At 38.5% G+C, this 23,791-nt stretch overlaps 7 protein-coding genes across 10 annotated transcripts; 6 read left to right on the forward strand and 1 right to left on the reverse strand.

The window, feature by feature from the left end:
- The first annotated feature begins 1,364 nt into the window (after positions 1–1,364).
- LOC124207960 (glutamate receptor ionotropic, delta-2-like) lies at positions 1,365–2,558 on the forward strand. The gene is made up of 5 exons (XM_046605613.1): positions 1,365–1,408; positions 1,482–1,569; positions 1,673–1,831; positions 1,896–2,046; positions 2,142–2,558. The coding sequence occupies exons 1-5, from the start codon at positions 1,365–1,367 to the stop codon at positions 2,396–2,398; spliced, it is 699 nt and encodes a 232-aa protein (XP_046461569.1). The 3' UTR covers positions 2,399–2,558.
- Positions 2,559–2,633: 75 nt separating this feature from the next.
- On the forward strand, positions 2,634–3,250 carry LOC124209129. Its single transcript, XM_046607011.1, has 2 exons — positions 2,634–2,786; positions 2,865–3,250. Exons 1-2 carry the CDS (start codon positions 2,704–2,706, stop codon positions 3,091–3,093), a joined length of 312 nt encoding a protein of 103 aa, XP_046462967.1. The 5' UTR covers positions 2,634–2,703; the 3' UTR covers positions 3,094–3,250.
- Positions 3,251–5,198: 1,948 nt separating this feature from the next.
- LOC124205577 (glutamate receptor ionotropic, delta-2-like) lies at positions 5,199–7,786 on the forward strand. Its single transcript, XM_046603028.1, has 7 exons — positions 5,199–5,796; positions 5,882–5,988; positions 6,062–6,149; positions 6,253–6,411; positions 6,476–6,626; positions 6,722–7,366; positions 7,445–7,786. The coding sequence occupies exons 1-6, from the start codon at positions 5,653–5,655 to the stop codon at positions 6,976–6,978; spliced, it is 906 nt and encodes a 301-aa protein (XP_046458984.1). The 5' UTR covers positions 5,199–5,652; the 3' UTR covers positions 6,979–7,366; positions 7,445–7,786.
- Positions 7,787–10,044: 2,258 nt separating this feature from the next.
- On the reverse strand, positions 10,045–11,957 carry LOC124204840 (collagen alpha-1(XVIII) chain-like). Its single transcript, XM_046602062.1, has 6 exons — positions 11,630–11,957; positions 11,378–11,524; positions 11,095–11,284; positions 10,929–11,026; positions 10,687–10,818; positions 10,045–10,577 (listed from the first exon to the last, which is right to left on the reverse strand). The coding sequence occupies exons 1-6, from the start codon at positions 11,781–11,783 to the stop codon at positions 10,555–10,557; spliced, it is 744 nt and encodes a 247-aa protein (XP_046458018.1). The 5' UTR covers positions 11,784–11,957; the 3' UTR covers positions 10,045–10,554.
- A 215-nt stretch (positions 11,958–12,172) lies between these two features.
- Positions 12,173–14,309, forward strand: LOC124204834 (bifunctional coenzyme A synthase-like). Its single transcript, XM_046602054.1, has 4 exons — positions 12,173–13,214; positions 13,277–13,474; positions 13,541–13,783; positions 13,844–14,309. The coding sequence occupies exons 1-4, from the start codon at positions 12,441–12,443 to the stop codon at positions 14,219–14,221; spliced, it is 1,593 nt and encodes a 530-aa protein (XP_046458010.1). The 5' UTR covers positions 12,173–12,440; the 3' UTR covers positions 14,222–14,309.
- An 85-nt stretch (positions 14,310–14,394) lies between these two features.
- LOC124203296 (calcium permeable stress-gated cation channel 1-like) lies at positions 14,395–19,746 on the forward strand. 4 transcript variants are annotated; one of them, XM_046600033.1, is made up of 16 exons: positions 14,395–14,964; positions 15,037–15,119; positions 15,452–15,484; positions 15,731–15,865; positions 15,930–16,121; positions 16,176–16,361; positions 16,431–16,511; positions 16,600–16,798; positions 16,865–17,052; positions 17,113–17,272; positions 17,340–17,540; positions 17,620–17,798; positions 17,867–18,003; positions 18,066–18,346; positions 18,808–19,004; positions 19,076–19,746. In XM_046600033.1, exons 1-16 carry the CDS (start codon positions 14,758–14,760, stop codon positions 19,194–19,196), a joined length of 2,580 nt encoding a protein of 859 aa, XP_046455989.1. In that variant the 5' UTR covers positions 14,395–14,757; the 3' UTR covers positions 19,197–19,746. The 4 variants fall into 4 exon arrangements, with proteins under 4 accessions (XP_046455989.1, XP_046455998.1, XP_046455984.1 ...); XM_046600017.1 differs by having other exon boundaries at positions 14,441–14,964; positions 18,066–18,457; XM_046600042.1 differs by lacking the exon at positions 15,452–15,484.
- A 1,362-nt stretch (positions 19,747–21,108) lies between these two features.
- Positions 21,109–22,861, forward strand: LOC124208752. The gene is made up of 3 exons (XM_046606632.1): positions 21,109–21,394; positions 21,480–21,717; positions 21,785–22,861. The coding sequence occupies exons 1-3, from the start codon at positions 21,229–21,231 to the stop codon at positions 22,836–22,838; spliced, it is 1,458 nt and encodes a 485-aa protein (XP_046462588.1). The 5' UTR covers positions 21,109–21,228; the 3' UTR covers positions 22,839–22,861.
- The last annotated feature ends 930 nt before the right edge of the window (positions 22,862–23,791 follow it).

The raw sequence follows: 23,791 nt of genomic DNA on the forward strand, positions 1-23,791 counted from the left end.
TGCGTCACGGCGATGCTATAGACATCTGGTGGTGATTTCATTCACAGTTCAATATCCTTGCAAGTTAATTACGTTTAGTTTGCTCAATTCATATTTTCCTATTTTTACACATAAAGTTCAATGACTAAAATCCATAAATAATAAAATGCAATTGACATCTGGTGGTGATGCTGGTTGTTGCGTCATGTTTGGGACCTCAAAGATTGCGTCATCACGGCGACGCTATAGACATCTGGTGGTGATTGGCATGTTTGGGCATGTTTGGGCATGTTTAGGCAGCGACTGGTATAAGCTCCTCCCCCTTGAGACATGAATAAGCTCCTCCCCCAAAATGTTCGTGACATTATCCGTGACATTGTGCGTGACATGAATAAGCTCCTCCCCCAGAAGCTTGTTCTTTTATTATATATAGAAAAGCAAGCTTATCAGCTCGCCGCGAAGGGATAGTCGTAAGCCAGTTAAAAACTGTCTTAAATGACAAATTCAGGGCCTATTGTTAGGTCGGATTGTTAGGTCGGACTTATTCACAATTCATCCTTTTCGCAAGTCGCAACCGCCAGATGTCACTAGTCGTCAAGCAATTATTTTAGCAGTTTTTCATTATTTACAGTAGAACTAATTAAGTAAATGGAATTATTTTTGTTCTGGTCGCACCGCATATTTTTTGTCTAATTTTTAAGACCAAAATGTCTGAAATCTGTCGTGAAACGCCCGAGCTAGGGAGCGTTACATACAGACAGACAAAGTGACATGGTTTTTATTTTTCTGCGTATGCGATTATTAGCTTCGCCCTTAGGGCTCGCAATAAAACGACGCGAAAATAAAACGACGAATTGGACCTTGCTGTCTAGCGTCTAGTCTACTGTGTACTCTGAAGAGAACTGAAACCACACGTGGGAGTGAGATGCGCATTCAATATTGATTTGAATCTGCAATCGATGCGAATCGCGTGCAAACATATACGTCTTAACTCAACGGTAAACAGCATCGCATGGATGTAGAAAACGAGATATAAACGAACGAGTTTAGCAAGTAAACGAGGATCTTTCAGCCAAAGAGGATCGCAAAGGAAATGATCGCAACCAGAGAAATAAAATTTGCGTTTCTGGTTGTAGGTTCGGTGATTTTTATTGGAATCACGAACGCAACTAACAGCAGCGATGTCTACTTGCGAGGCAGTTTGCAGGGAAAGGAACTACGAGTCGTTACAGGACATGTAGGCTACACATATTTGAAAAAGATTTAAAAAATTAAATTGTAAGCTACTATATTGGTATATGCGTGAATTATTAACTTTTCAGTTTCCACCCTACATTTCCATTTTGCGGAATTCATCCGGCCACATTACTGGGTATTCACACCACATGTATAATCTTTTACTCTACTTGTCGCAGAAGCTAAAGTTCACGTAAGTATTTATTGGTTTGTTCACGAAAACCAGCATTTGTGACTGAGACCATTTTTAACACCAATAATTATAGTTACAAAATATTCCCTGCTCGTGAAAACACCTTGGGAGTTAAGAACAACGGAATTTGGAACGGCGTTATAGGAGCCGTCGCTAATCTCGTACGAAAATAGCAAAATTATTAAAATAAGTCGATTTCAATATTCAACTTTTATTATTTCTGAAATTAATCAAACAATTTGTTTAAACAAAAAATTAATCCAGGAAGCCGATATCGGTTTATTGCCATTGACTGTCTCACTGGAGCGGTACGAAGCCATTGAATTCTGTGGATTCGTACGCGGCGACAACACCGGCATCCTTGTCAAATATCCCGACGCCAACATTTCATTTACCAGCGCCTTCGACGTCTTTTCGATCGGAGTAATAAACTACTACGACTATGTAGGTTATTCACAAACAAATAATATGGTAAATCACTTCGCAGATATGGATCGGAGGGATATCTTCCGGAATAGGAATCTGTGCCCTTTCTGTCATTTTTTCTTACCTGACAAAACGATTGCGCATTAACGATTGGCCGGCGATGAGTGCTGAGCATTTTTTATGGCACTTGTATGGAACCACGATTTCTCAAGGTATGAATCAAAATGATATTGTTCATTGGTGTCGATCAATCTCGCACTATATACAGCTGCTGTCAGCACAGTCAATTCTTCACTTTGTTGAAAAGGGGTATATTTTCCGTGCCGACAACCATCGCAGAAACTTCTCGTTGCGACCTGGTGTTTCGCAACTTTTGTCTTCGTCAACATTTACAACTCGACTTTGAGGTCTTACATGTCGGTGACTTATCAAAGACCCGAAATCAATTCCTTTCGCGATTTGGCTACTGCCACAAATTACAAGGCCACTGTCTTAATCGGATCTATTCAAGACATCGATTTGCGGGTGGTGATGGAGGTTTATCTGTCTCAGTATATAATCTAAATTAACTAGCACAAATTAATTTTGGCGGTTGTAATAGCGATACCAAAATGGTGATCTGAAAATGATCGCCGATCGAGTCAAGAAATGTGCACTGGATTGCAGGAAATTCTCCTTCGATGAACTGGCCGTTTCGGTTTTAGAGCAAGAGAACTGCGTTTCCATTTTAGTTATATAAGCTAATTTTTTATTTTATTCATATTTGTTTCTTTTATAATTCGATATTCATTTCTCGAATGCAACAGCCATTTTCAGCTGGCGTAGCTCTCCTGGGAAAGTACAATTTCCAAAGAAGTTGCCGTCTGGCTATGGCGTTCGAGTCAACTTCGTGGAAGCCCATGTACTTGGCCGTTCCTAAATCGAGTCCCTACAAAGAAGAAATCCAACGAGCGTAAGAGTATTTGATAATTATTTAATCGTGTAAGATGACATTCAGCCACTTAAAATAATTATGGATTAAATCATTTAGATCGTTGTGGTTCTATGACACTGGACTGCGGGATCACTGGTTCGATGTCTATGAGAAACCGCCCGGACAGTGTCGACTGGACTACAACAGCAAGGGCGTTGCGACCAAGAGATCCAGCAATCAAATCAAACTCGAACAGTTGCATCTACCATTTCTGATTCTTTTTGGTGGCTATTTAATAGCCTTCATGCAGTTTCTAAGGGAGAAATTCATCTGCCCACTTCAATAATAAGGTGTGATTTTTTTTAATAACTATAATCCACAAGCAACTCTGTACAATAAAGTTCTTATTTAATCTCCTTAAATTTGGAACAAGTGTCGATCTGTAGGCCTACTGAAAGTTTAAAGCGATTACAATAGATTACAATAAAATGGTAACCAACTCATTTCATCTTCAACAAATATGAAATGTTTATCATGAAAGTGAAAGCTCAAACGGCGGAATATAATGCCAGTCATACCCGGTCACACGCGAGAATGAATGAATTAATTTGACCACCAAAATTGTTCTACGAAGTTCAAAAGTTAGGACAGACAACAAATGTTTATAGGAGGTCCGCATCGGATGAAACTTTATACTTAATTAAATTAATATGGTCCTGTGGCCCAATGGATAAGGCGCAACAATCGATCCCACATTTATTTCCGTTTTTTTTTTCTTTTATCAACAACAGGCTGTACTGAAATATCGTGTATTCATGCGAAAACAAGCACTACATCACCTCCAAGAATAATTATGCCGTTCGTTAGCCGAAGCCATTTGAACCACCTCGTATAATGCCATATCAACAAAAGTCACTTTAACTCACTTATTCGCTATTGAAACGAGATGGTTTAATTTTTGTACGAACTGTTGGCTGTTGTTAGTCAATAACGAGTAAGGCTTGTCTAAAAAATCTTCTTTGGTGAGGATCCTTATCAACTGCGCAATACTTAGCCGAACCTTTTTAGTGCACTGAAGGTGCAAATCCTTTGCGTCACATCTGGGAACACCTGAGAGTTTGTTCAGTACAAATGTTTCGTTGCTGGATAACTGGACGACAACGCCTTTGACTTGACGTTCGGCGGAAACGTAGTAGTATCTTCTTCCATCCAATATTTTGAAAACATTAAATGCGGGATGCATTATTTTTCTAGTTGATGTAGTATGGTAGGTTTTAAATTCAACTACATTGGCTTGAGGGGCAAGAAGACCAGAACATAAGTGCTGGAACAAACGCCTTGGTTCAATACAAAGTTCACCTTCTTCCGGAATACAAAATTCTCTTTCTTCATACGTTTTCCATCTCAAACAGTTGTACAGAAAGATTTTTTTCGTGTTGGTTTCATTATTGGCCAAAATTTTCATTTCCGCTCTTGCTTTTGCTCTTGCTTCGTCTTCGTGAGTCAACATATACATCCTTTCGGCGTAACGTTCCCTATCAGCACTCAATCTCGATTCCCTCGCTTCCAGCACTTCTTCATTTCTTCTTTCGTGTCGAAGCGCCCTTATATAACCTCGTATCCACACTTCCCTTTCGCAACTGCAATCCTGTGGGATATTTCATTCACAGTTCAATATCCTTGCAAGTTAATTACGTTTAGTTTGCTCAACTCATATTTTCCTATTTTTACACATAAAGTTCATTGATTGAAATTTAAAAATAACCACCCTTTAGTTTAATAACTGCAAACTTAAATGCAATTCTGGTAGTTGTGTCATGGTTGGGGCTTGGTTGCGTCACGGCGATGCTATAGACATCTGGTGGTGATTTCATTCACAGTTCAATATCCTTGCAAGTTAATTACGTTTAGTTTGCTCAATTCATATTTTCCTATTTTTACACATAAAGTTCAATGACTAAAATCCATAAATAATAAAATGCAATTGACATCTGGTGGTGATGCTGGTTGTTGCGTCATGTTTGGGACCTCAAAGATTGCGTCATCACGGCGACGCTATAGACATCTGGTGGTGATTGGCATGTTTGGGCATGTTTGGGCATGTTTAGGCAGCGACTGGTATAAGCTCCTCCCCCTTGAGACATGAATAAGCTCCTCCCCCAAAATGTTCGTGACATTATCCGTGACATTGTGCGTGACATGAATAAGCTCCTCCCCCAAAAGCTTGTTCTTTTATTATATATAGAAAAGCAAGCTTATCAGCTCGCCGCGAAGGGATAGTCGTAAGCCAGTTAAAAACTGTCTTAAATGACAAATTCAGGGCCTATTGTTAGGTCGGATTGTTAGGTCGGACTTATTCACAATTCATCCTTTTCGCAAGTCGCAACCGCCAGATGTCACTAGTCGTCAAGCAATTATTTTAGCAGTTTTTCATTATTTACAGTAGAACTAATTAAGTAAATGGAATTATTTTTGTTCTGGTCGCACCGCATATTTTTTGTCTAATTTTTAAGACCAAAATGTCTGAAATCTGTCGTGAAACGCCCGAGCTAGGGAGCGTTACATACAGACAGACAAAGTGACATGGTTTTTATTTTTCTGCGTATGCGATTATTAGCTTCGCCCTTAGGGCTCGCAATAAAACGACGCGAAAATAAAACGACGAATTGGACCTTGCTGTCTAGCGTCTAGTCTACTGTGTACTCTGAAGAGAACTGAAACCACACGTGGGAGTGAGATGCGCATTCAATATTGATTTGAATCTGCAATCGATGCGAATCGCGTGCAAACATATACGTCTTAACTCAACGGTAAACAGCATCGCATGGATGTAGAAAACGAGATATAAACGAACGAGTTTAGCAAGTAAACGAGGATCTTTCAGCCAAAGAGGATCGCAAAGGAAATGATCGCAACCAGAGAAATAAAATTTGCGTTTCTGGTTGTAGGTTCGGTGATTTTTATTGGAATCACGAACGCAACTAACAGCAGCGATGTCTACTTGCGAGGCAGTTTGCAGGGAAAGGAACTACGAGTCGTTACAGGACATGTAGGCTACACATATTTGAAAAAGATTTAAAAAATTAAATTGTAAGCTACTATATTGGTATATGCGTGAATTATTAACTTTTCAGTTTCCACCCTACATTTCCATTTTGCGGAATTCATCCGGCCACATTACTGGGTATTCACACCACATGTATCATCTTTTACTCTACTTGTCGCAGAAGCTAAAGTTCACGTAAGTATTTATTGGTTTGTTCACGAAAACCAGCATTTGTGACTGAGACCATTTTTAACACCAATAATTATAGTTACAAAATATTCCCTGCTCGTGAAAACACCTTGGGAGTTAAGAACAACGGAATTTGGAACGGCGTTATAGGAGCCGTCGCTAATCTCGTACGAAAATAGCAAAATTATTAAAATAAGTCGATTTCAATATTCAACTTTTATTATTTCTGAAATTAATCAAACAATTTGTTTAAACAAAAAATTAATCCAGGAAGCCGATATCGGTTTATTGCCATTGACTGTCTCACTGGAGCGGTACGAAGCCATTGAATTCTGTGGATTCGTACGCGGCGACAACACCGGCATCCTTGTCAAATATCCCGACGCCAACATTTCATTTACCAGCGCCTTCGACGTCTTTTCGATCGGAGTAATAAACTACTACGACTATGTAGGTTATTCACAAACAAATAATATGGTAAATCACTTCGCAGATATGGATCGGAGGGATATCTTCCGGAATAGGAATCTGTGCCCTTTCTGTCATTTTTTCTTACCTGACAAAACGATTGCGCATTAACGATTGGCCGGCGATGAGTGCTGAGCATTTTTTATGGCACTTGTATGGAACCACGATTTCTCAAGGTATGAATCAAAATGATATTGTTCATTGGTGTCGATCAATCTCGCACTATATACAGCTGCTGTCAGCACAGTCAATTCTTCACTTTGTTGAAAAGGGGTATATTTTCCGTGCCGACAACCATCGCAGAAACTTCTCGTTGCGACCTGGTGTTTCGCAACTTTTGTCTTCGTCAACATTTACAACTCGACTTTGAGGTCTTACATGTCGGTGACTTATCAAAGACCCGAAATCAATTCCTTTCGCGATTTGGCTACTGCCACAAATTACAAGGCCACTGTCTTAATCGGATCTATTCAAGACATCGATTTGCGGGTGGTGATGGAGGTTTATCTGTCTCAGTATATAATCTAAATTAACTAGCACAAATTAATTTTGGCGGTTGTAATAGCGATACCAAAATGGTGATCTGAAAATGATCGCCGATCGAGTCAAGAAATGTGCACTGGATTGCAGGAAATTCTCCTTCGATGAACTGGCCGTTTCGGTTTTAGAGCAAGAGAACTGCGTTTCCATTTTAGTTATATAAGCTAATTTTTTATCTTATTCATATTTGTTTCTTTTATAATTCGATATTCATTTCTCGAATGCAACAGCCATTTTCAGCTGGCGTAGCTCTCCTGGGAAAGTACAATTTCCAAAGAAGTTGCCGTCTGGCTATGGCGTTCGAGTCAACTTCGTGGAAGCCCATGTACTTGGCCGTTCCTAAATCGAGTCCCTACAAAGAAGAAATCCAACGAGCGTAAGAGTATTTGATAATTATTTAATCGTGTAAGATGATATTCAGCCACTTAAAATAATTATGGATTAAATCATTTAGATCGTTGTGGTTCTATGACACTGGACTGCGGGATCACTGGTTCGATGTCTATGAGAAACCGCCCGGACAGTGTCGACTGGACTACAACAGCAAGGGCGTTGCGACCAAGAGATCCAGCAATCAAATCAAACTCGAACAGTTGCATCTACCATTTCTGATTCTTTTTGGTGGCTATTTAATAGCCTTCATGCAGTTTCTAAGGGAGAAATTCATCTGCCCACTTCAATAATAAGGTGTGATTTTTTTTAATAACTATAATCCACAAGCAACTCTGTACAATAAAGTTCTTATTTAATCTCCTTAAATTTGGAACAAGTGTCGATCTGTAGGCCTACTGAAAGTTTAAAGCGATTACAATAGATTACAATAAAATGGAAACCACCTCATTTCATCTTCAACAAATATGAAATGTTTATCATGAAAGTGAAAGCTCAAACGGCGGAATATAATGCCAGTCATACCCGGTCACACGCGAGAATGAATGAATTAATTTGACCACCAAAATTGTTCTACGAAGTTCAAAAGTTAGGACAGACAACAAATGTTTATAGGAGGTCCGCATCGGATGAAACTTTATACTTAATTAAATTAATATGGTCCTGTGGCCCAATGGATAAGGCGCAACAATCGATCCCACATTTATTTCCGTTTTTTTTTTCTTTTATCAACAACAGGCTGTACTGAAATATCGTGTATTCATGCGAAAACAAGCACTACATCACCTCCAAGAATAATTATGCCGTTCGTTAGCCGAAGCCATTTGAACCACCTCGTATAATGCCATATCAACAAAAGTCACTTTAACTCACTTATTCGCTATTGAAACGAGATGGTTTAATTTTTGTACGAACTGTTGGCTGTTGTTAGTCAATAACGAGTAAGGCTTGTCTAAAAAATCTTCTTTGGTGAGGATCCTTATCAACTGCGCAATACTTAGCCGAACCTTTTTAGTGCACTGAAGGTGCAAATCCTTTGCGTCACATCTGGGAACACCTGAGAGTTTGTTCAGTACAAATGTTTCGTTGCTGGATAACTGGACGACAACGCCTTTGACTTGACGTTCGGCGGAAACGTAGTAGTATCTTCTTCCATCCAATATTTTGAAAACATTAAATGCGGGATGCATTATTTTTCTAGTTGATGTAGTATGGTAGGTTTTAAATTCAACTACATTGGCTTGAGGGGCAAGAAGACCAGAACATAAGTGCTGGAACAAACGCCTTGGTTCAATACAAAGTTCACCTTCTTCCGGAATACAAAATTCTCTTTCTTCATACGTTTTCCATCTCAAACAGTTGTACAGAAAGATTTTTTTCGTGTTGGTTTCATTATTGGCCAAAATTTTCATTTCCGCTCTTGCTTTTGCTCTTGCTTCGTCTTCGTGAGTCAACATATACATCCTTTCGGCGTAACGTTCCCTATCAGCACTCAATCTCGATTCCCTCGCTTCCAGCACTTCTTCATTTCTTCTTTCGTGTCGAAGCGCCCTTATATAACCTCGTATCCACACTTCCCTTTCGCAACTGCAATCCTGTGGGATATTTCATTCACAGTTCAATATCCTTGCAAGTTAATTACGTTTAGTTTGCTCAACTCATATTTTCCTATTTTTACACATAAAGTTCAATGACTAAAATCCATAAATAATAAAATGCAATTGACATCTGGTGGTGATGCTGGTTGTTGCGTCATGTTTGGGACCTCAAAGATTGCGTCATCACGGCGACGCTATAGACATCTGGTGGTGATTGGCATGTTTGGGCATGTTTGGGCATGTTTAGGCAGCGACTGGTATAAGCTCCTCCCCCTTGAGACATGAATAAGCTCCTCCCCCAAAATGTTCGTGACATTATCCGTGACATTGTGCGTGACATGAATAAGCTCCTCCCCCAAAAGCTTGTTCTTTTATTATATATAGAATATAGAAAAGCAAGCTTATCAGCTCGCCGCGAAGGGATAGTCGTAAGCCAGTTAAAAACTGTCTTAAATGACAAATTCAGGGCCTATTGTTAGGTCGGACTTATTCACAATTCATCCTTTTCGCAAGTCGCAACCGCCAGATGTCACTAGTCGTCAAGCGATTATTTTAGCAGTTTTTCATTATTTACAGGAGAACTAATTAAGTAAATGGAATTATTTTTGTTCTGGTCGCACCGCATATTTTTTGTCTAATTTTTAAGACCAAAATGTCTGAAATCTGTCGTGAAACGCCCGAGCTAGGGAGCGTTACATACAGACAGACAAAGTGACATGGTTTTTATTTTTCTGCGTATGCGATTATTAGCTTCGCCCTTAGGGCTCGCAACGATGTGATGGTAATTATAATTATCCATATTTCAATTTTCTAGCTGTTGAATTAATCAGTGAGCTGATCGCGAGACCCCATGTTCTATTTGCAGAGTTTGACTTAAATATGTTGCTATTAATGACGAGCGATAAAGAAATATTACCTTATATACGAAGTAATTTTTTCCGCGGCAAACTCAAATCCGCTTAACCCCTATAAAATGAAAATTCTTCCAGGTATACCAGTTATTAAATTACCCAGGGTTCCCCAAGCTTCGATGTTAATTATTTTGCTATAACCGCACAGCACGAAGTTTTTGAACAAATTTCCATCTATTGTATTTTCGATGAAGTAATAAGAAAAGCAATTATATTTGGCACGTGAATGCGCTGCACAAAAATTTGCTTGGCTGTATTAGCAATTTAGTATTTCGTATATGAAAAGAGCGTTTCGCAATCTTGATGCACATAATAACGAGTTTTCCAATGTCAAACAGGGTTAAATGAAAATGTACTAATTCGAGGCAATTTATACCAGCCACAAGAAAAATAAGTTTACCTGGAACCGCCTGGAACACTATAATAAAACAGGAATTTCGAGGGTTAATTCATAATCTCTAAAATAATTGACCAAAATCAAAGATAACTTGAGAAAACGCTGGATATAGCCTATCGACATATAATTTAAGAGTTAACAGGACTGCTATGACGTACTGGAAATTTCATATTATATTCTTTTGGTTATGTGCGTGTCTGGAAATGAAAATGTCCTACGGCCACCAGTCAAGAATTGATCAATGATTCAATGGTAATAGCCAAGAGAGCTACATTTTTGCATTGACGTAGCCTGCCACATAGAAAATGAATTCCACTCGATTAGATATTCTTTTTTTTTTCTTTTTCATGACGTTGGTAAAATAGAAAACAAAGGAGATTTATTCAGAATGTTTTTTTACTTGGCGTAATTACTGGCATCGAATGGAAGCACAAATTCAGGTCGTCGACCATCGCGTACTGCTCACAGTTGAACATCATCTTCTCCTTCTCCAAAATCGACCAAATGTGAGGATCGCAAGCCTTGGCCACCTCTAATAAAATTGAGATTAATAGCAATGATTTTATAAAGTCTGTCGATTATTATTTAAATTTCAATCAAACGGTTATTAACAATAAATAAATCAGAAATTTGAAATTTTACCGAGGCAAAGTTGACGACAGGGACCGATTGGCATTTTGTCATTTGGACGACATTCTGGCTGCGCTGCTTGACAGACAAACTGTTCAATCAACGGGTGACTACAAGAAAACAATTGAATAAGTTTTTAATTAATTTCTGTGTGTCAAGAAAACATATTTACACGCACCAATACGAATCGATGACGGTTTGCAGGAACGCCCAGCTTCTGACGAAATCATCTTCCGACAGGTCGCCCGACAAATTCGGATAAACCGTTTCCGTGTAATTGAGCGTGTTGTTGCAATAGGCTAAATTGCGGGGAACACACTGCGATCCCGACATCACCTTCGATGACGATGTCGGTGCTGGAATCATCTCTGCACGAACGTTTGAATTATAATTATGACCGTCATGTAGATGTTAGTTTGTTGTACGTGTTTTGTAATATCCAAATGGTTTTTAAAATTTACCTGTGACGTAGGGCACGTTTTCAACATCTGCATTTGTTGTCGAGTTACTCATCGGTTGCGGGGGCGTTGGCGGATTGATTTCAACGGATTGTGGCGAAATCGGAATGCGATTCTCACTCGACGTGACGTTATTCTCGGTAGTTAATTCTATGTTCATAAAAGATGATAAGAAAAAGGTAAAAATTGGGATACAAATTTCATTTCAATTCCTATTGAACCCTTTAAAAAATTCAATTTGAAAAAATGGTTTACCTGTATCATCTTTCAATCCGTATAGTACGCCACAGTACAGCGCTGCAAAAGCTACCGCCATCAGAACCAACACGCAACACGCATAGAAGATTTGTCTGTTCCAATAGCTGGACTTTCTGACGGCCTTTCCCGGCAATTCCATTTTTCGTGTCATCGTGCTAATTGATCCTGTACCCCACTCTTTGTCGTATGAGACACAATTGTTTCAACAAGCAAAATACTCTTTTACTACTTCAAATATTTCTAAACGCGTTGTTGCTAAAAAATTAAGTTCGCAGGGGACGTTACGTCTACGCAGCACTCGAGGCTAAATTCAACTGTTCTAATAATGAAATATTTATTTTTTTAGTGGCAGCAAGACAAAAATTATTCATTAGCAGGTTTGGTTACACCTTACACGCCTCTGTCGGTGTACGGAGGCGTGATCTGATTTGAATTAACCTATATGGAACGAGACGAACACAATTGAATCTTTTCTTAACTGTTAGTCAAGCAAGTCATTCCTGTTATTTTTTTTTTATAATTTCTAAGAATACTAAGGCTGAAATCCTACTGGTTATTGTTAATGTTTCCCAGCAACTTTTCCAAATTTGATTTTACCGCTTCCTAATTTGACAACTCTGGCGGATAAGCTGATGAGTTGTTTACAAAACAGACGACACAAGTTTTGGAAAACGACTGCGGTACAGGAGTTAGTGGGGTAACTCAAACCCATGCTCAAACCAAAAGAGCTACGCAGTTATAAGTTGTATTTGGTTACTTAATTCTCTATAATTCGTTATTAACCTACTACCTCAGGATCTTGTCAAAAATGTCCCCAGTTAATACAGGCATACTTTTCTTACAGTTTAGCTCTGTAATCAATCCCAAGTTGCTATCCAAGATTGTCTCAGCAGCAGTTCAGAAGGCTGAAAAACTTCTTTACATCAAAGTCAAAGGCCTTCCTCTATCTGAAACCAAAATTTCAACCTACAACAGAATTGTTAATCAGATTTACCATTTATCTTCCAGAAGTGCCGTTGACCGTTTTGACACCAGAGTTATACTGACTGATTTCAAGGATTCATTACTGAGTTTGAATGATTCCAGTACAAACAAAGTGCAAACAAGCTGCTTAATTGATACAGTGATCACTGTAAATCAAGAAAAGTCATTCACAGAGTATATTTTGAATAAGCGAAATGGAATGACCAATGAGGTGTTGCAGGTTGATTCCCATTTGAGTGACTGTGAAACACCTTTGAATCTAGAACCACAACAGAAAAAGTTTGTGGACCTTCCTAATACTGCTGATGAAGATAGAATGTATGATCATGTTGTAATAGGAGGTACCTTCGACAATCTCCATAGTGGCCACAAAATGTTAATATCAGCAGCAATATTGAGGGCCAAAAAGAGTTTAACAATTGGCGTCACTGACAGCATTATGATCAAAACAAAAAAGCTGTGGGAGTTGATTGAACCTTGTCAAACAAGAATCAAGAAGCTGGAGGAGTTCCTTATGGATGTCGAGCCTCGACTAGAATACCGTGTCGTCCCCATTACAGATCTTTATGGGCCCACAAAAGACGATCCTGCTCTACAAGTAATTAAGTTTAAACACATTATTCAAAACCTTGTATCATAATGTAACGTTTATTATCTTAGCTGTTGGTTGTAAGCGAAGAAACCCAAAGAGGAGGACTCAAAATCAACGAACTACGAAAAGAAAAAGGGATGAATCTATTGGATATCCACACCATTTCGATAATTGACGATCATCATGCCGGAGTAGAAGAGGAGAGCAAAATCAGTTCTTCGTCATTTAGGAAACGCCTTCTCGGATCCCACATTAAACCGCCCAAAGTAAGACTTTGATCAGGATCTTTAGAGTTTATTTTGACTAACTCTTTTTTAAATTGTTGTTCGCAGTTCAAGACCAAGCCTTTCGTTATTGGATTGACCGGTGGCACCGCGAGTGGGAAATCAACGATTGCAAAGCGCTTGAAAGGTTTGGGTGCGCACACCATTTCGTGCGACCAATTGGGTCATCTGGCTTATAAAAAGGGAACAGAGTGTTACCATCAAATGGTTGAATACTTTGGACCAGCCATATTAAATGAAGACAACGAAATTGATCGGAAAAAATTGGGACCTCTAGTTTTTTCGAACAAGGTATAATTTAAAAAGCGGAATTTGATGCAGAAGGAGATTTAATTTAATTTTAATTTGCAGGAGCACTTGGAAAGGCTGAACATGATGGTGTGGCCAGAGATCCGTCGTTTATACACCAAGGAAATCAACGAGCTTAGGGAACGAAACTTCCAAGGTGTAGTCGTGCTTGACGCTGCCGTTCTTTTAGAAGCAGGATGGCAAGAAGATTGCGCTGACGTATGGGTTGCGATGATCCCAAAAGAAGAGGCAATCAAACGCATCGTAGAACGAGATCGATTATCGCCAGAACAGGCAGCCAAGCGCGTTGAATGCCAGCTCAGCAACAGTGACCGGGTGGCCAGCGCTAATGTCGTTATTTGCTCTAGTTGGGAACCTGAAGTCACAGCTGCTCAAGTCCTAAAAGCCTGGAAATTTGTGCAAGAATTTCTTGAAAATTAGAAGTTGCATTATTATTTGGCCTTGTGTGTGTAGAAATTTATTACGGTGTATGTGGTATCAAAATAAAAAAATATACGTTTTATTTTTACATTTGAAAATTGACAAAATTCGTAAAATTTACGAGTATCAACATTTTAGAATCGATATAAGATTTGTAATCGTGTTTACAAAGTATCGATACTTGGGCATACCCTTTCTAGTTTCCTGTTCAGATTATTCTAACTTTCCAAGTGTCAGCTGAATATGTCAGATTGTCTAGGTTCTAGGAGTCCAGGAGCTTAAACTGAAATTGCATTTTAATAAAGAAAATGAGAGCTGCGTAACAAATTTGTGATCCGTTTATCCGTTAATCATCAATACGACTCACGCAAACCCCTTAAGTTTTCTTTAAGAAGCAGACGAACTCTAATTTCTCACGAAGGGGCCTTTCATTTTGCCAGTAGTTGCCTTGTTATTGAGTTGACTCATCAAGTTGTGGAAGTTGATAACCCCAATTATTGGATTTTGCTTCGCATCTGTTGTCATTTCTTTCAGAAATGGACGGCCATGAGATCACATCAGTTTTAGAAAAGACTTTTTATAGCCGTGCGGCTGAGTTTTCACAAATGGTCAACATAATCAGAGCTGAAAACACCTCACACTGCAATTACTACAGACCCAAAAATTCTTCAATGTTGGTTATAATTCCTGGAGGATATGAAGGAATTCCACAAAATTTGTGTATCAATTTCGTTGCTTGGATTGTATGTACCTCTAAATTTAGTATCCTTCATGAGCGACAATTGGTTATTTTCCCTTTGTGTTTTCATATCTAGTGCCTCATAATCCTCTTTTCAGTTCTAAGGAAGAATGCTTGGAATTATGGCAGAATGGCATTACTTCAAAGAAGAGAAAGGAGGTAAATAATTTGTAAAATAATTATCTTCGTTTTTGACAGTTGTAAGTTTCTGCCTTCTTTGTTGATAGCAATAGGTGTTTTCGTATGCATGAAAACATCTTGTTCCTTTATTCAATTATTTTGATTTGTTAACATTTTATCCAAGTCAAGTAATTTTAACTAGTAAAGTAATTAATAGTTTTTACTTTGAACATCGTGTTATTGTGCAGACCCTTACAACCAAACACCCATTATTTAGATTATTAATATGGAGAGCTAAAGCAATTTTCAAATTGATTTGAACTTAGTTTCATTATTATGTTCACACCCTATCTTTTTGTTGCTGTTGACAGAGAAACTACCCCGGGATTCAGTGAATATAACATGTAGGTTTTTTCTTTTTTGCTGACTCCCTTTGCACGATTTTGCTATCTAGTTTTTCCCCTGACTTAAAAAAAAACAACTTTTCTTAACTGTTTTGCCTAGTGGTGTAGGGTTTTCTTTTAACTTGGAAATTTGGTGACCAATAACATTTCATTGGTTGGCTTGGCATTGGGACGCTAGCTGAGCAATTTATTATCAATAAAAACTCAAACAAAACGTTATAAATAACAAAATTTTATTGACTTCAGATGGACGCAAATTTTCTATCGAAGAGAAGACCGAGATGGAGATTCCGAAAACCACAAGGCTGCACCCTCCTTTGATCCAGGTTCCCATTACGATCACGGAATGTTTTCTTGGATATTAGCGGTTTTTAGAATAAAGTAATAATTAAATTACTTTTAGTCGTAGCCAATTTCGGTCACCCTTAACTCTTCTATTTTATAGGGATGATCAGATTCGTTCAAAATGCGGGGACGACGCTGTTCAGTACCTCTCATTCCAGCGACACATTATCGTACTGATGTTGATTACCATGGTTGTAAGTTTGGGTATCGCATTGCCCATCAATATGCAAGGTGACCTTAAAGGCGACGAAAAGCAATTCGGCCATACTACACTCAGCAACTTGGACCCAAAGTATAAATAGTTAAAAGCCTGTAAGTGGAAGATGTACTAATTCTTTCTTATTAGGTCGTGGTATCTGTGGATTCACGTTGGTCTTTCGATACTGTTTGTTCCTATTGCCATTTTTATCATGCGGCATTTTTCAAAGCGACTTGACATCCCTGAAGTTGATTCCACAGTATCGAGGACTTTAATGATCAACCACATCCCACGGTCGCGCTGCAACAAAGCCGATCTTTTAAAGCACTTCAAGTAAGACAAAAACTTTAATCGCAGTTTATGTATTTTTAATCAAATTGCCCATTATTTGTGCACTTGCAGTGAAGCGTACCCCGAATATGAAGTAATAGACATACAGTTTGCTTACAATTTGTCAAAACTAATTAAACTAGATAGAGCAAGGTATAGAAAACAAATATTTTACTTCACTACAATTGAAATTTACTAGCAACTAATCCTTTTTTTAAATTCCCATCTAAATTTATTTTAGACAATTTGCACTACACGCCAGGAATTATAGTGTCAGTGAAGCCATGAGCGGTAATCGCATGTTAGTCCGTCCATTCTTCTGTGGTAATATCTGCGTCTGTTGCGATCCTTGTTGCCCGAAATCGAAAATTGACGCAGCCGAATATTACACGAGCGAAGAAAGGCAACTAGCGTCACTTGTTGATCAAGAAAAACTGAAGGTATATTTTTTTTAAATGAAAAAATGTCGTAGTGGTCTAGTAACCACTACTTTATCTTGCATTTAGGCTATCAAACGACCAGTTGGAATAGCTTTTATAACCTTCGCCTCAAACATTCAAGCGGCGAGGGTAAGACAAGATCATAGGCCCAATTGGCGATGTGGATCAAACCCAGGAAGCTCGAGCCTTAGTGTTATCTTTAAGCCTCACCGTTGGTCAGTTGATTTTGCGCCACGTCCAGATGAGATCAATTGGTAATTAGATTACATTAATTAAGGTTAATTCAAGTTCTATAATGTCCTTTGTTATAATAGGGGAAACTTGGCAATCCCATCGCGATTTTGGTACTTGAGGTCGTTTCTGATTAACAGTTTTTTGTTCATCGTGCTGTTTTTCCTGACCACTCCGGCTGTCGTTGTTAATACGCTGGACATCTTTCAGTTTTCTAACATTACTAGCAAAATTGAAAAAATGGTATGACCTCAATTTTTGTTGTTGCAAACAGTCTCGTATTACATAACTCGTAATTTGGTATTCGCAGAGTCCAATTTTGTCTCAATTCTTACCAACTCTCCTCTTGTGGACGACGTCAGCTCTGATGCCGGTCATGGTCGCCTATTCCGACGAATGGATGAGTCATTGGACGAAATCTACAGCTAACCACACTATTATGAGGAAGACCTTCATCTTTCTGATGTTCATGGTGGTTATCTTACCATCATTAGGACTGACTAGCGCGCAAGTAAGCTATCTCTTCAATGTTTTCATGGCTTTATTTTTTAAAATTTGCGATGGATTAACATCATTTGCGTTTGTTAAAGGCTTTCTTTGAGTGGGCCACCAGATCGAATGAAACCTACCGTTGGGAGTGCGTATTCTTACCTGACAATGGTGCCTTTTTCGTGAACTATGTCATCACATCAAGTTTCATTGGAACGGCGTTGGAGCTCATGCGATTTTCCGAGTTGTTTATGTACGCCTGCAAACTGTCCTGTGCCAAGTAAGAAAAACCTATTTGACATTTTAAATTGGATTTAGTGGTTTATTCTTCTCATCAATTTGCATTAGGTCGAGAGCTGAAGTTCCTGGTGTACGCCGTAATTTACTGTGGGAATTCAATTTCGGAGTTCAGTATGCTTGGACATTGCTAAACTTTTCATTGATTACCATGTACAGTGTCTCTTGTCCTTTAATAACACCATTCGGTAAGTCGATTAACTTTAAATGGATATCACAAAAATATATCGTTTTATTCTTTAAACCACAGGCTTTGTCTATGTCCTTCTGAAACATTTTGTGGATCGCTACAATATATTTTTTGCCTACGCCCCTTCGAGGATCAACAAGAACATCCACACAACGGCCATCAACTTCGTCATGATTGCGTTTCTAATCTTGCAGATGACAATTTTCTTCTTTTCGCTGCTGCGTTACGGTCTGTTTGGCGTGACAATATTTGCCCTCGTTGGGTTCTGCGCCACTTTGTTCCTGGTGTTCGTTCAAGCCTCGTTTCGCTGGTTCCGTGGGCTGGCGCCCATTTCATACCGGGTGAGCCAACGTCGTCGTGATACGGACGAAACGGATTTGCACGAACCCAATCTTCCACCGACTGCCGAAGACTTATTGCTTGCTGAATCGAACGAAACCTACCATGCTGGTGTACGCTAGGCTGCTTGGCTTTTTCTTCTTTACTCTTTACTCTTTCTTTCCTGTCCTTACTTTAGCGGAGTAGCTAATAATGCACGATGACTAAGTTTAACTTTATGGTGGTTGATGCTTTTGATTTCGCTAGAATTGCCTTTATGCATTTTGAAATAATCCCATGGATCCTGATCTTGTAGATGGTTAGTAGTAGTGTTAACAGCCACGTTTCATCTTTTTAATTACTTCGGTGTTAGCTAACTAATTACCCCGACTCTTAAACAGCCATTGCACTTAATTTATTATTGAATGAGTTTTTGTAAAAATCTGCATTTGGTCAACATGTCAACGTTTCAATTTTTTTGCAGAAATTCTCCGAGCCGAGGGGCAGCACCAACAGTCCTGGCCGTCAACGCGTTGACTCTTTTTCTACAGTAAACAATCAAGGACAACATAATAATATCTTCCTACCTGAAGTGTTGACCGAGTCGCAATGCAATGGTCCCGCTCACTTAATGGAGACCATAGCAACTACTTCTGCCTTGGATTCAGGACGATCGAACAAGTATGAATTTAATTTTCATTCTCGTTTCGTTTATTATGAAATTTTAATTGAATCGTAATTATTTTGAAAAGGATTGCTGTCAGTGGAGATACTGCTACGGTACAACAACCCATTCCGTGCCGTGACAGAGCGGTTCCTGCCGAACAGGTTTATTCTTACCAGAAATACAACAATGATCAAGAAAATATTTAAGAATTCTACCTAAAATGGGCCTTACTACAATCCTAATTCATGTTGTTTATACCGCCTGCCTTTTTTTTTTGCTTTATTTAACGGATCTTACCCTAATCCCATCTATTCTTGGTGTTTCTATGAACTCTAAGTCATCATACTGTATATGTGATCGATCTGACTAATAGCGGATAGACCCATCTCTCACTTATCCAAAATTACGGTATTTGTTCTACCAAGAGCCAATGCTCAATCATGTTCTTCTTATTGGGCAATCCTTATTCAATTCCCACTGTTTCGTCTGTGTATGCGCCAGTGCTCTCTAGACTCTATTATCCACAAATTCAGATCATCTTTTCATCTGCTTTTCCATTGTCTTTTCTCGCTGTGGCAGTTTCACTGAAAAGTGGTGGAAATCTTAATCGATATTTGCTGGCTGGGTATATGTTGGATCCTTAAACTGGTGGAATGCTTTAAGCTATAAACTGAAACGAATTGTCTTATCGAAATTTTAATACTGTATTACTTTTAAATGTGCCCAAACTATAAACATTAAACCTTAACTTTCAGTTTTTTTATTTTTTTTAACGCTTGATCCCATATATAACTTTTATTTCGACATTCGATTATTATTAAGCTTTAACTAATAAGGATTCATTTGACTAAATTTATTCTACTTTTTTTACGGTTTCCTTTTTGCTTTGTAAAGTTGGATAAAGTAATTTTCCAAAAATTCTGAAATTATCCAATAAAGGGGTCAAGTGGTCAACACAAACTTCGACCGTGAGAACGCGGACTATGCTCCGATCTCGTTGTACAAAAAACGGATCCTACACGTCACACGTACGACTTGAAATTTGTCTAGCTATTAAATAGAATCTTGTCTATCAGCAACATAGACCTTATTGTAAAAATGAAACACTCCAATAAAATCCTTGTCTGGCGTGAAGGGTACAAATGCAAAGGCTTTGGGATCCACTTTGGCAGTCTCCAACGGTCAAGAAGTATTCAATAACCAAAACAACCTTTTGATTTGCTTAAAACTTTGAAGTAAAATCTCTACCCTAGCTGCGCGTCAGATCTAGATCTTCACAAAGTTGTTTCGTTGTTTCTACACTTATTCGTATTCGTGAAGGCGCGATAATCAAAATACTTTACTGACGGGATAAAAAATGTAACGTCTTCACAGTTCACACGACACGGCTACAGTTGAGTGAGGACGTGAGGTGCGTAATCCAGGGTCTGGGTCATATAGGCCTACTCATACCGTAAAACGTTTTATTAGCTGCCATTACTCCTGCCACCCTCACTCAGGGGGGGGGGAGGGGGTAATGAAGTTATGAAGGTAATGTTCAAAGTTCAATCCAGTTTGAAAGAAACACAAGTCGGCAAGAATCATCCTAGTTTTTACGTCACAACTTAACACTTATTTGCTTCTATAAGGTAGCACATTCTAGGCTACTAAACGCTGCGAAAAATCCTTGTTGTGAAAACAAAATGCTGTTCAAGTCAAGGTTGCTCGCTCAAAGCTGCTCGAGTATGATTATTTTATTACTTAAGAAGCATATCTTATTAAGACTTAACCATAACTTAAGAGTAAGACAAGTCGCATTATTATACCTTAATCCCTTTTTGGGTTAATTTTTTTTCTTTTCACTTTAATGACAGATTTATTGATTAAGTCGACTTACATTTTACCTATACAAAATTCTCTCCTTCGCTTCTTTCTTATCAAAAAATAAGTCCCTTTCTTCACATTCTCAGTAATGAGTCATTAAAATATACTATCTTGTCGAATCCTTATTACCTCTGATCAGTCTGATACTCTGATGGAACCCAAAGTCCAAACAGAAAAAAAATTTAGTGAAATTTGAGGAGTTGGCTTCCCCTCCCCCTTTTCAGGGCGGAGTTAAGCTTTCCAGTTTCCACGGAGCATTTTCCACGGAACACCGGTACACGTTCCACGTATCCACGAAATACAGGGGTCCCTTATTTAACAACGTCTTTCCTTGAGATAATTCTTGGTCAACTGACACCATTTTCAAACGTCACCATGCCTAAAATGTCTGAAACCAAATCTCTCGTTAAATTGTGTACAAAATGTATTACAAATGCTATTGAAAGTAGTAAGTTTGCAGCTGACCCTTTGGCAGTTAAGGAGTATGGTGATGTGACCACTGTCAATTCTATATTTATCTGCAATCCGATTCATCAATTACGTAAGTTTTCCACAGAATAATACATATTTGTTATCTCTTCAATCTAATCATGATTTTTGTTGTGTCATCATATTCACATGTTTAGCTGCTGTGCTTGTGGAGGAAATCATGCAATCTTTCATCAGCTCCCAAAAACTTAAACATCCAAATATTCTAAGTTATCTCGTCACCCCAGAAATTCAACGTTTAACTTTTCCTGTGTACTTTGATGGTTACTTGAGTTTTTTCCCCAAGCTTGAGAATTTGCATATATTGAACCTTCCAAAAACGCTAGTGGATGACAGCTGTTTACAAAATATTGGGATTTATTGTTCTCAATTAAGGTATTTCAGCTTATTATTTTTAATTGGTTTCTTTCAATATGGTGTATTAATTCTTGCCTAAAAACAGGTCACTCGATTTAAATTTTTGCAGTTACGTGACAGACGATGGAATTCGACGGCTTTGTGCTGGTGTGGATTTTCCGGGATTGGGGAAATCAAAACTTTGCAAGACCATCCAAAAATTAAGAATTGTTTTTACTAGTGTTACAAAGCAAGGAATTCAAGTTGCGCTACAAAATTTGTTGTCCTTGAAGGTCCTTGAAAATATTTATATTGTAGATGCATTGGTAGAGTTGGCCCAATCAGCGATAGATTCAAAGCAGCCCGGTCGTTATAATAATATGTTCTCAATCTCTACCTTGTACACTTCTGATGCACCCTACAAAGACAACAGTCTTCCACTAGCGCTCTCCTTATGCCATTCAATTAATAATGTTTCAATTTGTGTCACAAAGGACCTCAAAGACAGGGACCTTTTATGTTTATTGTCCATTAAGTCCCTTCATAAAATTGACATTTATAGGTCTAGATTGTGGGTAGGCCTACCAAACGAAACTGGAATCACGTTTGATGGTTGTGTGGTTCCACTTCTCAAAGTATTTGGAAGATCTTTGAAGACTCTTATGTTGGAAAGTTTACATTTAGTCTGTATTTCCAGCATAATCGAATTTTGCCCAAATTTAACTACTTTGTACATCGGCGGTGTCTTGGGCTCGTTTAAGAAAGAAAGTGACCTCTTCAAGATCGAGAAGAAGCCGCCTGCAATTTTGAAAGAACTGAAAGTGTTATATTGTGTTTCATATATTCCAGTCGATATTATTATGCTACTATTGTCATCTCCTTTGCTTAACACCATTGGAATTTATCGATGCGTTGAGCTCACTGATGATGTCTTGTTGAAGACCGTCAAATATCACCAGTTTGAGCACCTTAAAAAGCTTGAACTAGTTTATTGTAGTTCAGTGACGGGTAGTGGTATCGAAGCGTTTTTGGTTAATGGCTGCAATTCTCTAGAAACCATGAACCTCAATGGGTGTACAAATCTTAGGTTCCAAACCTATACGGATTTGTGTTCCCTTATTGCCAAGAAAAATTGGGATTTGAATATTTCCATAAAATAAATGTACAAATTTTGCATTCCGAATCCTAAGAGTTCTGCGTTCATTTATTCGATTTAATCTGTTATTGGCAAAGTCATGGAATGCTAGCGTAATAAAAGGAAATTGTGGAATTCACGATTGTTAATAATGTATTGTGTTGTGTCTCGAATGATTCAAATCAAAAGAAGTAACACACTCGATAATGTGCTATGACAGTATCCGCTTGGCGGCGCTGTGCGGTGGAGGGCAGTTTTATTGGGGCGTCCCTAAACTGCGAAAGCGAAACGCGAAACGCGAAACGCCTAAAATGCGAAACAGCTGTGCGAAACGGACCAAAAAGTTGGGACCCTGTTTCGCATTTTAGTCTTTGGGTCCGTACTAAACTGCGAAATCGGTGTGTGCGAAACGTCGCAGTGTAAACGTCTTGGTAGCAGACGACAATGGAATGGACGCCATCAACAAACAAATTGTTAGAGTTTCAATTTTTCGAAGCGACTACGAGTTTCGCGCACCTTATTATGGCCGGTCTATTTGTGTGTTGACCATGAATACGGAATTTTACCTTGAATGCAATAGGTGTTTTTATTAAATTTTTTGGTATAAAAAATTAATGGAACTTCTCGTTTTCATGTATCAATCAGATTAACATTCTTAATTTTAAGGAAAGTTTTAGCTAATTAAATTTTAGCTTCATTTGGAACATGGGATCGTGGGATGAGCTTTGATTTTTAGCTTGATTTAAGGCACTCATGCTGTAATGGCCAATTTTTCTTTGTGCACGTAGCCTACTAGTTGTTTTAAATAATTTAATGTAATGTATAGTAATCCCTGTGCCATTATCTAATATATTATTATTTACAAATATCACCATACCGTGCTGCTCTATGTCATTCATTAGTTTAATCGTAAAATGCGCATTAAAACATAACAGGGGTAGTGGCCGAAGAAATCGAATTTGATTGCCCCCCTACCTC

Source organism: Daphnia pulex, chromosome 2 (genome assembly GCF_021134715.1).
Source record: "Daphnia pulex isolate KAP4 chromosome 2, ASM2113471v1".
Lineage (NCBI taxonomy): Eukaryota > Metazoa > Arthropoda > Branchiopoda > Diplostraca > Daphniidae > Daphnia > Daphnia pulex.

What these genes read in the sequence shown, in the direction of transcription:
- LOC124208752 (XM_046606632.1), top strand. Translation starts at nt 21,229, where the DNA reads ATGCCTAAAATGTCTGAAACCAAATCTCTCGTTAAATTGTGTACAAAA. An exon ending in CAATCCGATTCATCAATTAC is followed by an intron (nt 21,395 to 21,479) that starts GTAAGTTTTCCA and finishes TCACATGTTTAG; the next exon opens with CTGCTGTGCTTGTGGAGGAA. An exon ending in ATTTATTGTTCTCAATTAAG is followed by an intron (nt 21,718 to 21,784) that starts GTATTTCAGCTT and finishes GCCTAAAAACAG; the next exon opens with GTCACTCGATTTAAATTTTT.
- LOC124204834 (XM_046602054.1), top strand. Translation starts at nt 12,441, where the DNA reads ATGTCCCCAGTTAATACAGGCATACTTTTCTTACAGTTTAGCTCTGTA. An exon ending in AAGACGATCCTGCTCTACAA is followed by an intron (nt 13,215 to 13,276) that starts GTAATTAAGTTT and finishes TTATTATCTTAG; the next exon opens with CTGTTGGTTGTAAGCGAAGA. An exon ending in CCCACATTAAACCGCCCAAA is followed by an intron (nt 13,475 to 13,540) that starts GTAAGACTTTGA and finishes TGTTGTTCGCAG; the next exon opens with TTCAAGACCAAGCCTTTCGT.
- LOC124203296 (XM_046600017.1), top strand. Translation starts at nt 14,758, where the DNA reads ATGGACGGCCATGAGATCACATCAGTTTTAGAAAAGACTTTTTATAGC. An exon ending in TTAGCGGTTTTTAGAATAAA is followed by an intron (nt 15,866 to 15,929) that starts GTAATAATTAAA and finishes TCTATTTTATAG; the next exon opens with GGATGATCAGATTCGTTCAA. An exon ending in GATTCAGGACGATCGAACAA is followed by an intron (nt 19,005 to 19,075) that starts GTATGAATTTAA and finishes TATTTTGAAAAG; the next exon opens with GATTGCTGTCAGTGGAGATA.
- LOC124209129 (XM_046607011.1), top strand. Translation starts at nt 2,704, where the DNA reads ATGGCGTTCGAGTCAACTTCGTGGAAGCCCATGTACTTGGCCGTTCCT. An exon ending in AAAGAAGAAATCCAACGAGC is followed by an intron (nt 2,787 to 2,864) that starts GTAAGAGTATTT and finishes TAAATCATTTAG; the next exon opens with ATCGTTGTGGTTCTATGACA.
- LOC124205577 (XM_046603028.1), top strand. Translation starts at nt 5,653, where the DNA reads ATGATCGCAACCAGAGAAATAAAATTTGCGTTTCTGGTTGTAGGTTCG. An exon ending in TCGCAGAAGCTAAAGTTCAC is followed by an intron (nt 5,989 to 6,061) that starts GTAAGTATTTAT and finishes CAATAATTATAG; the next exon opens with TTACAAAATATTCCCTGCTC. An exon ending in TGGAACCACGATTTCTCAAG is followed by an intron (nt 6,627 to 6,721) that starts GTATGAATCAAA and finishes TTTGTTGAAAAG; the next exon opens with GGGTATATTTTCCGTGCCGA.
- LOC124207960 (XM_046605613.1), top strand. Translation starts at nt 1,365, where the DNA reads ATGTATAATCTTTTACTCTACTTGTCGCAGAAGCTAAAGTTCAC. An exon ending in TCGACGTCTTTTCGATCGGA is followed by an intron (nt 1,832 to 1,895) that starts GTAATAAACTAC and finishes ATCACTTCGCAG; the next exon opens with ATATGGATCGGAGGGATATC. An exon ending in TGGAACCACGATTTCTCAAG is followed by an intron (nt 2,047 to 2,141) that starts GTATGAATCAAA and finishes TTTGTTGAAAAG; the next exon opens with GGGTATATTTTCCGTGCCGA.
- LOC124204840 (XM_046602062.1), bottom strand. Translation starts at nt 11,783, where the DNA reads ATGACACGAAAAATGGAATTGCCGGGAAAGGCCGTCAGAAAGTCCAGC. An exon ending in CGGATTGAAAGATGATACAG is followed by an intron (nt 11,525 to 11,629) that starts GTAAACCATTTT and finishes TTATGAACATAG; the next exon opens with AATTAACTACCGAGAATAAC. An exon ending in CTGTCGTCAACTTTGCCTCG is followed by an intron (nt 10,819 to 10,928) that starts GTAAAATTTCAA and finishes CAATTTTATTAG; the next exon opens with AGGTGGCCAAGGCTTGCGAT.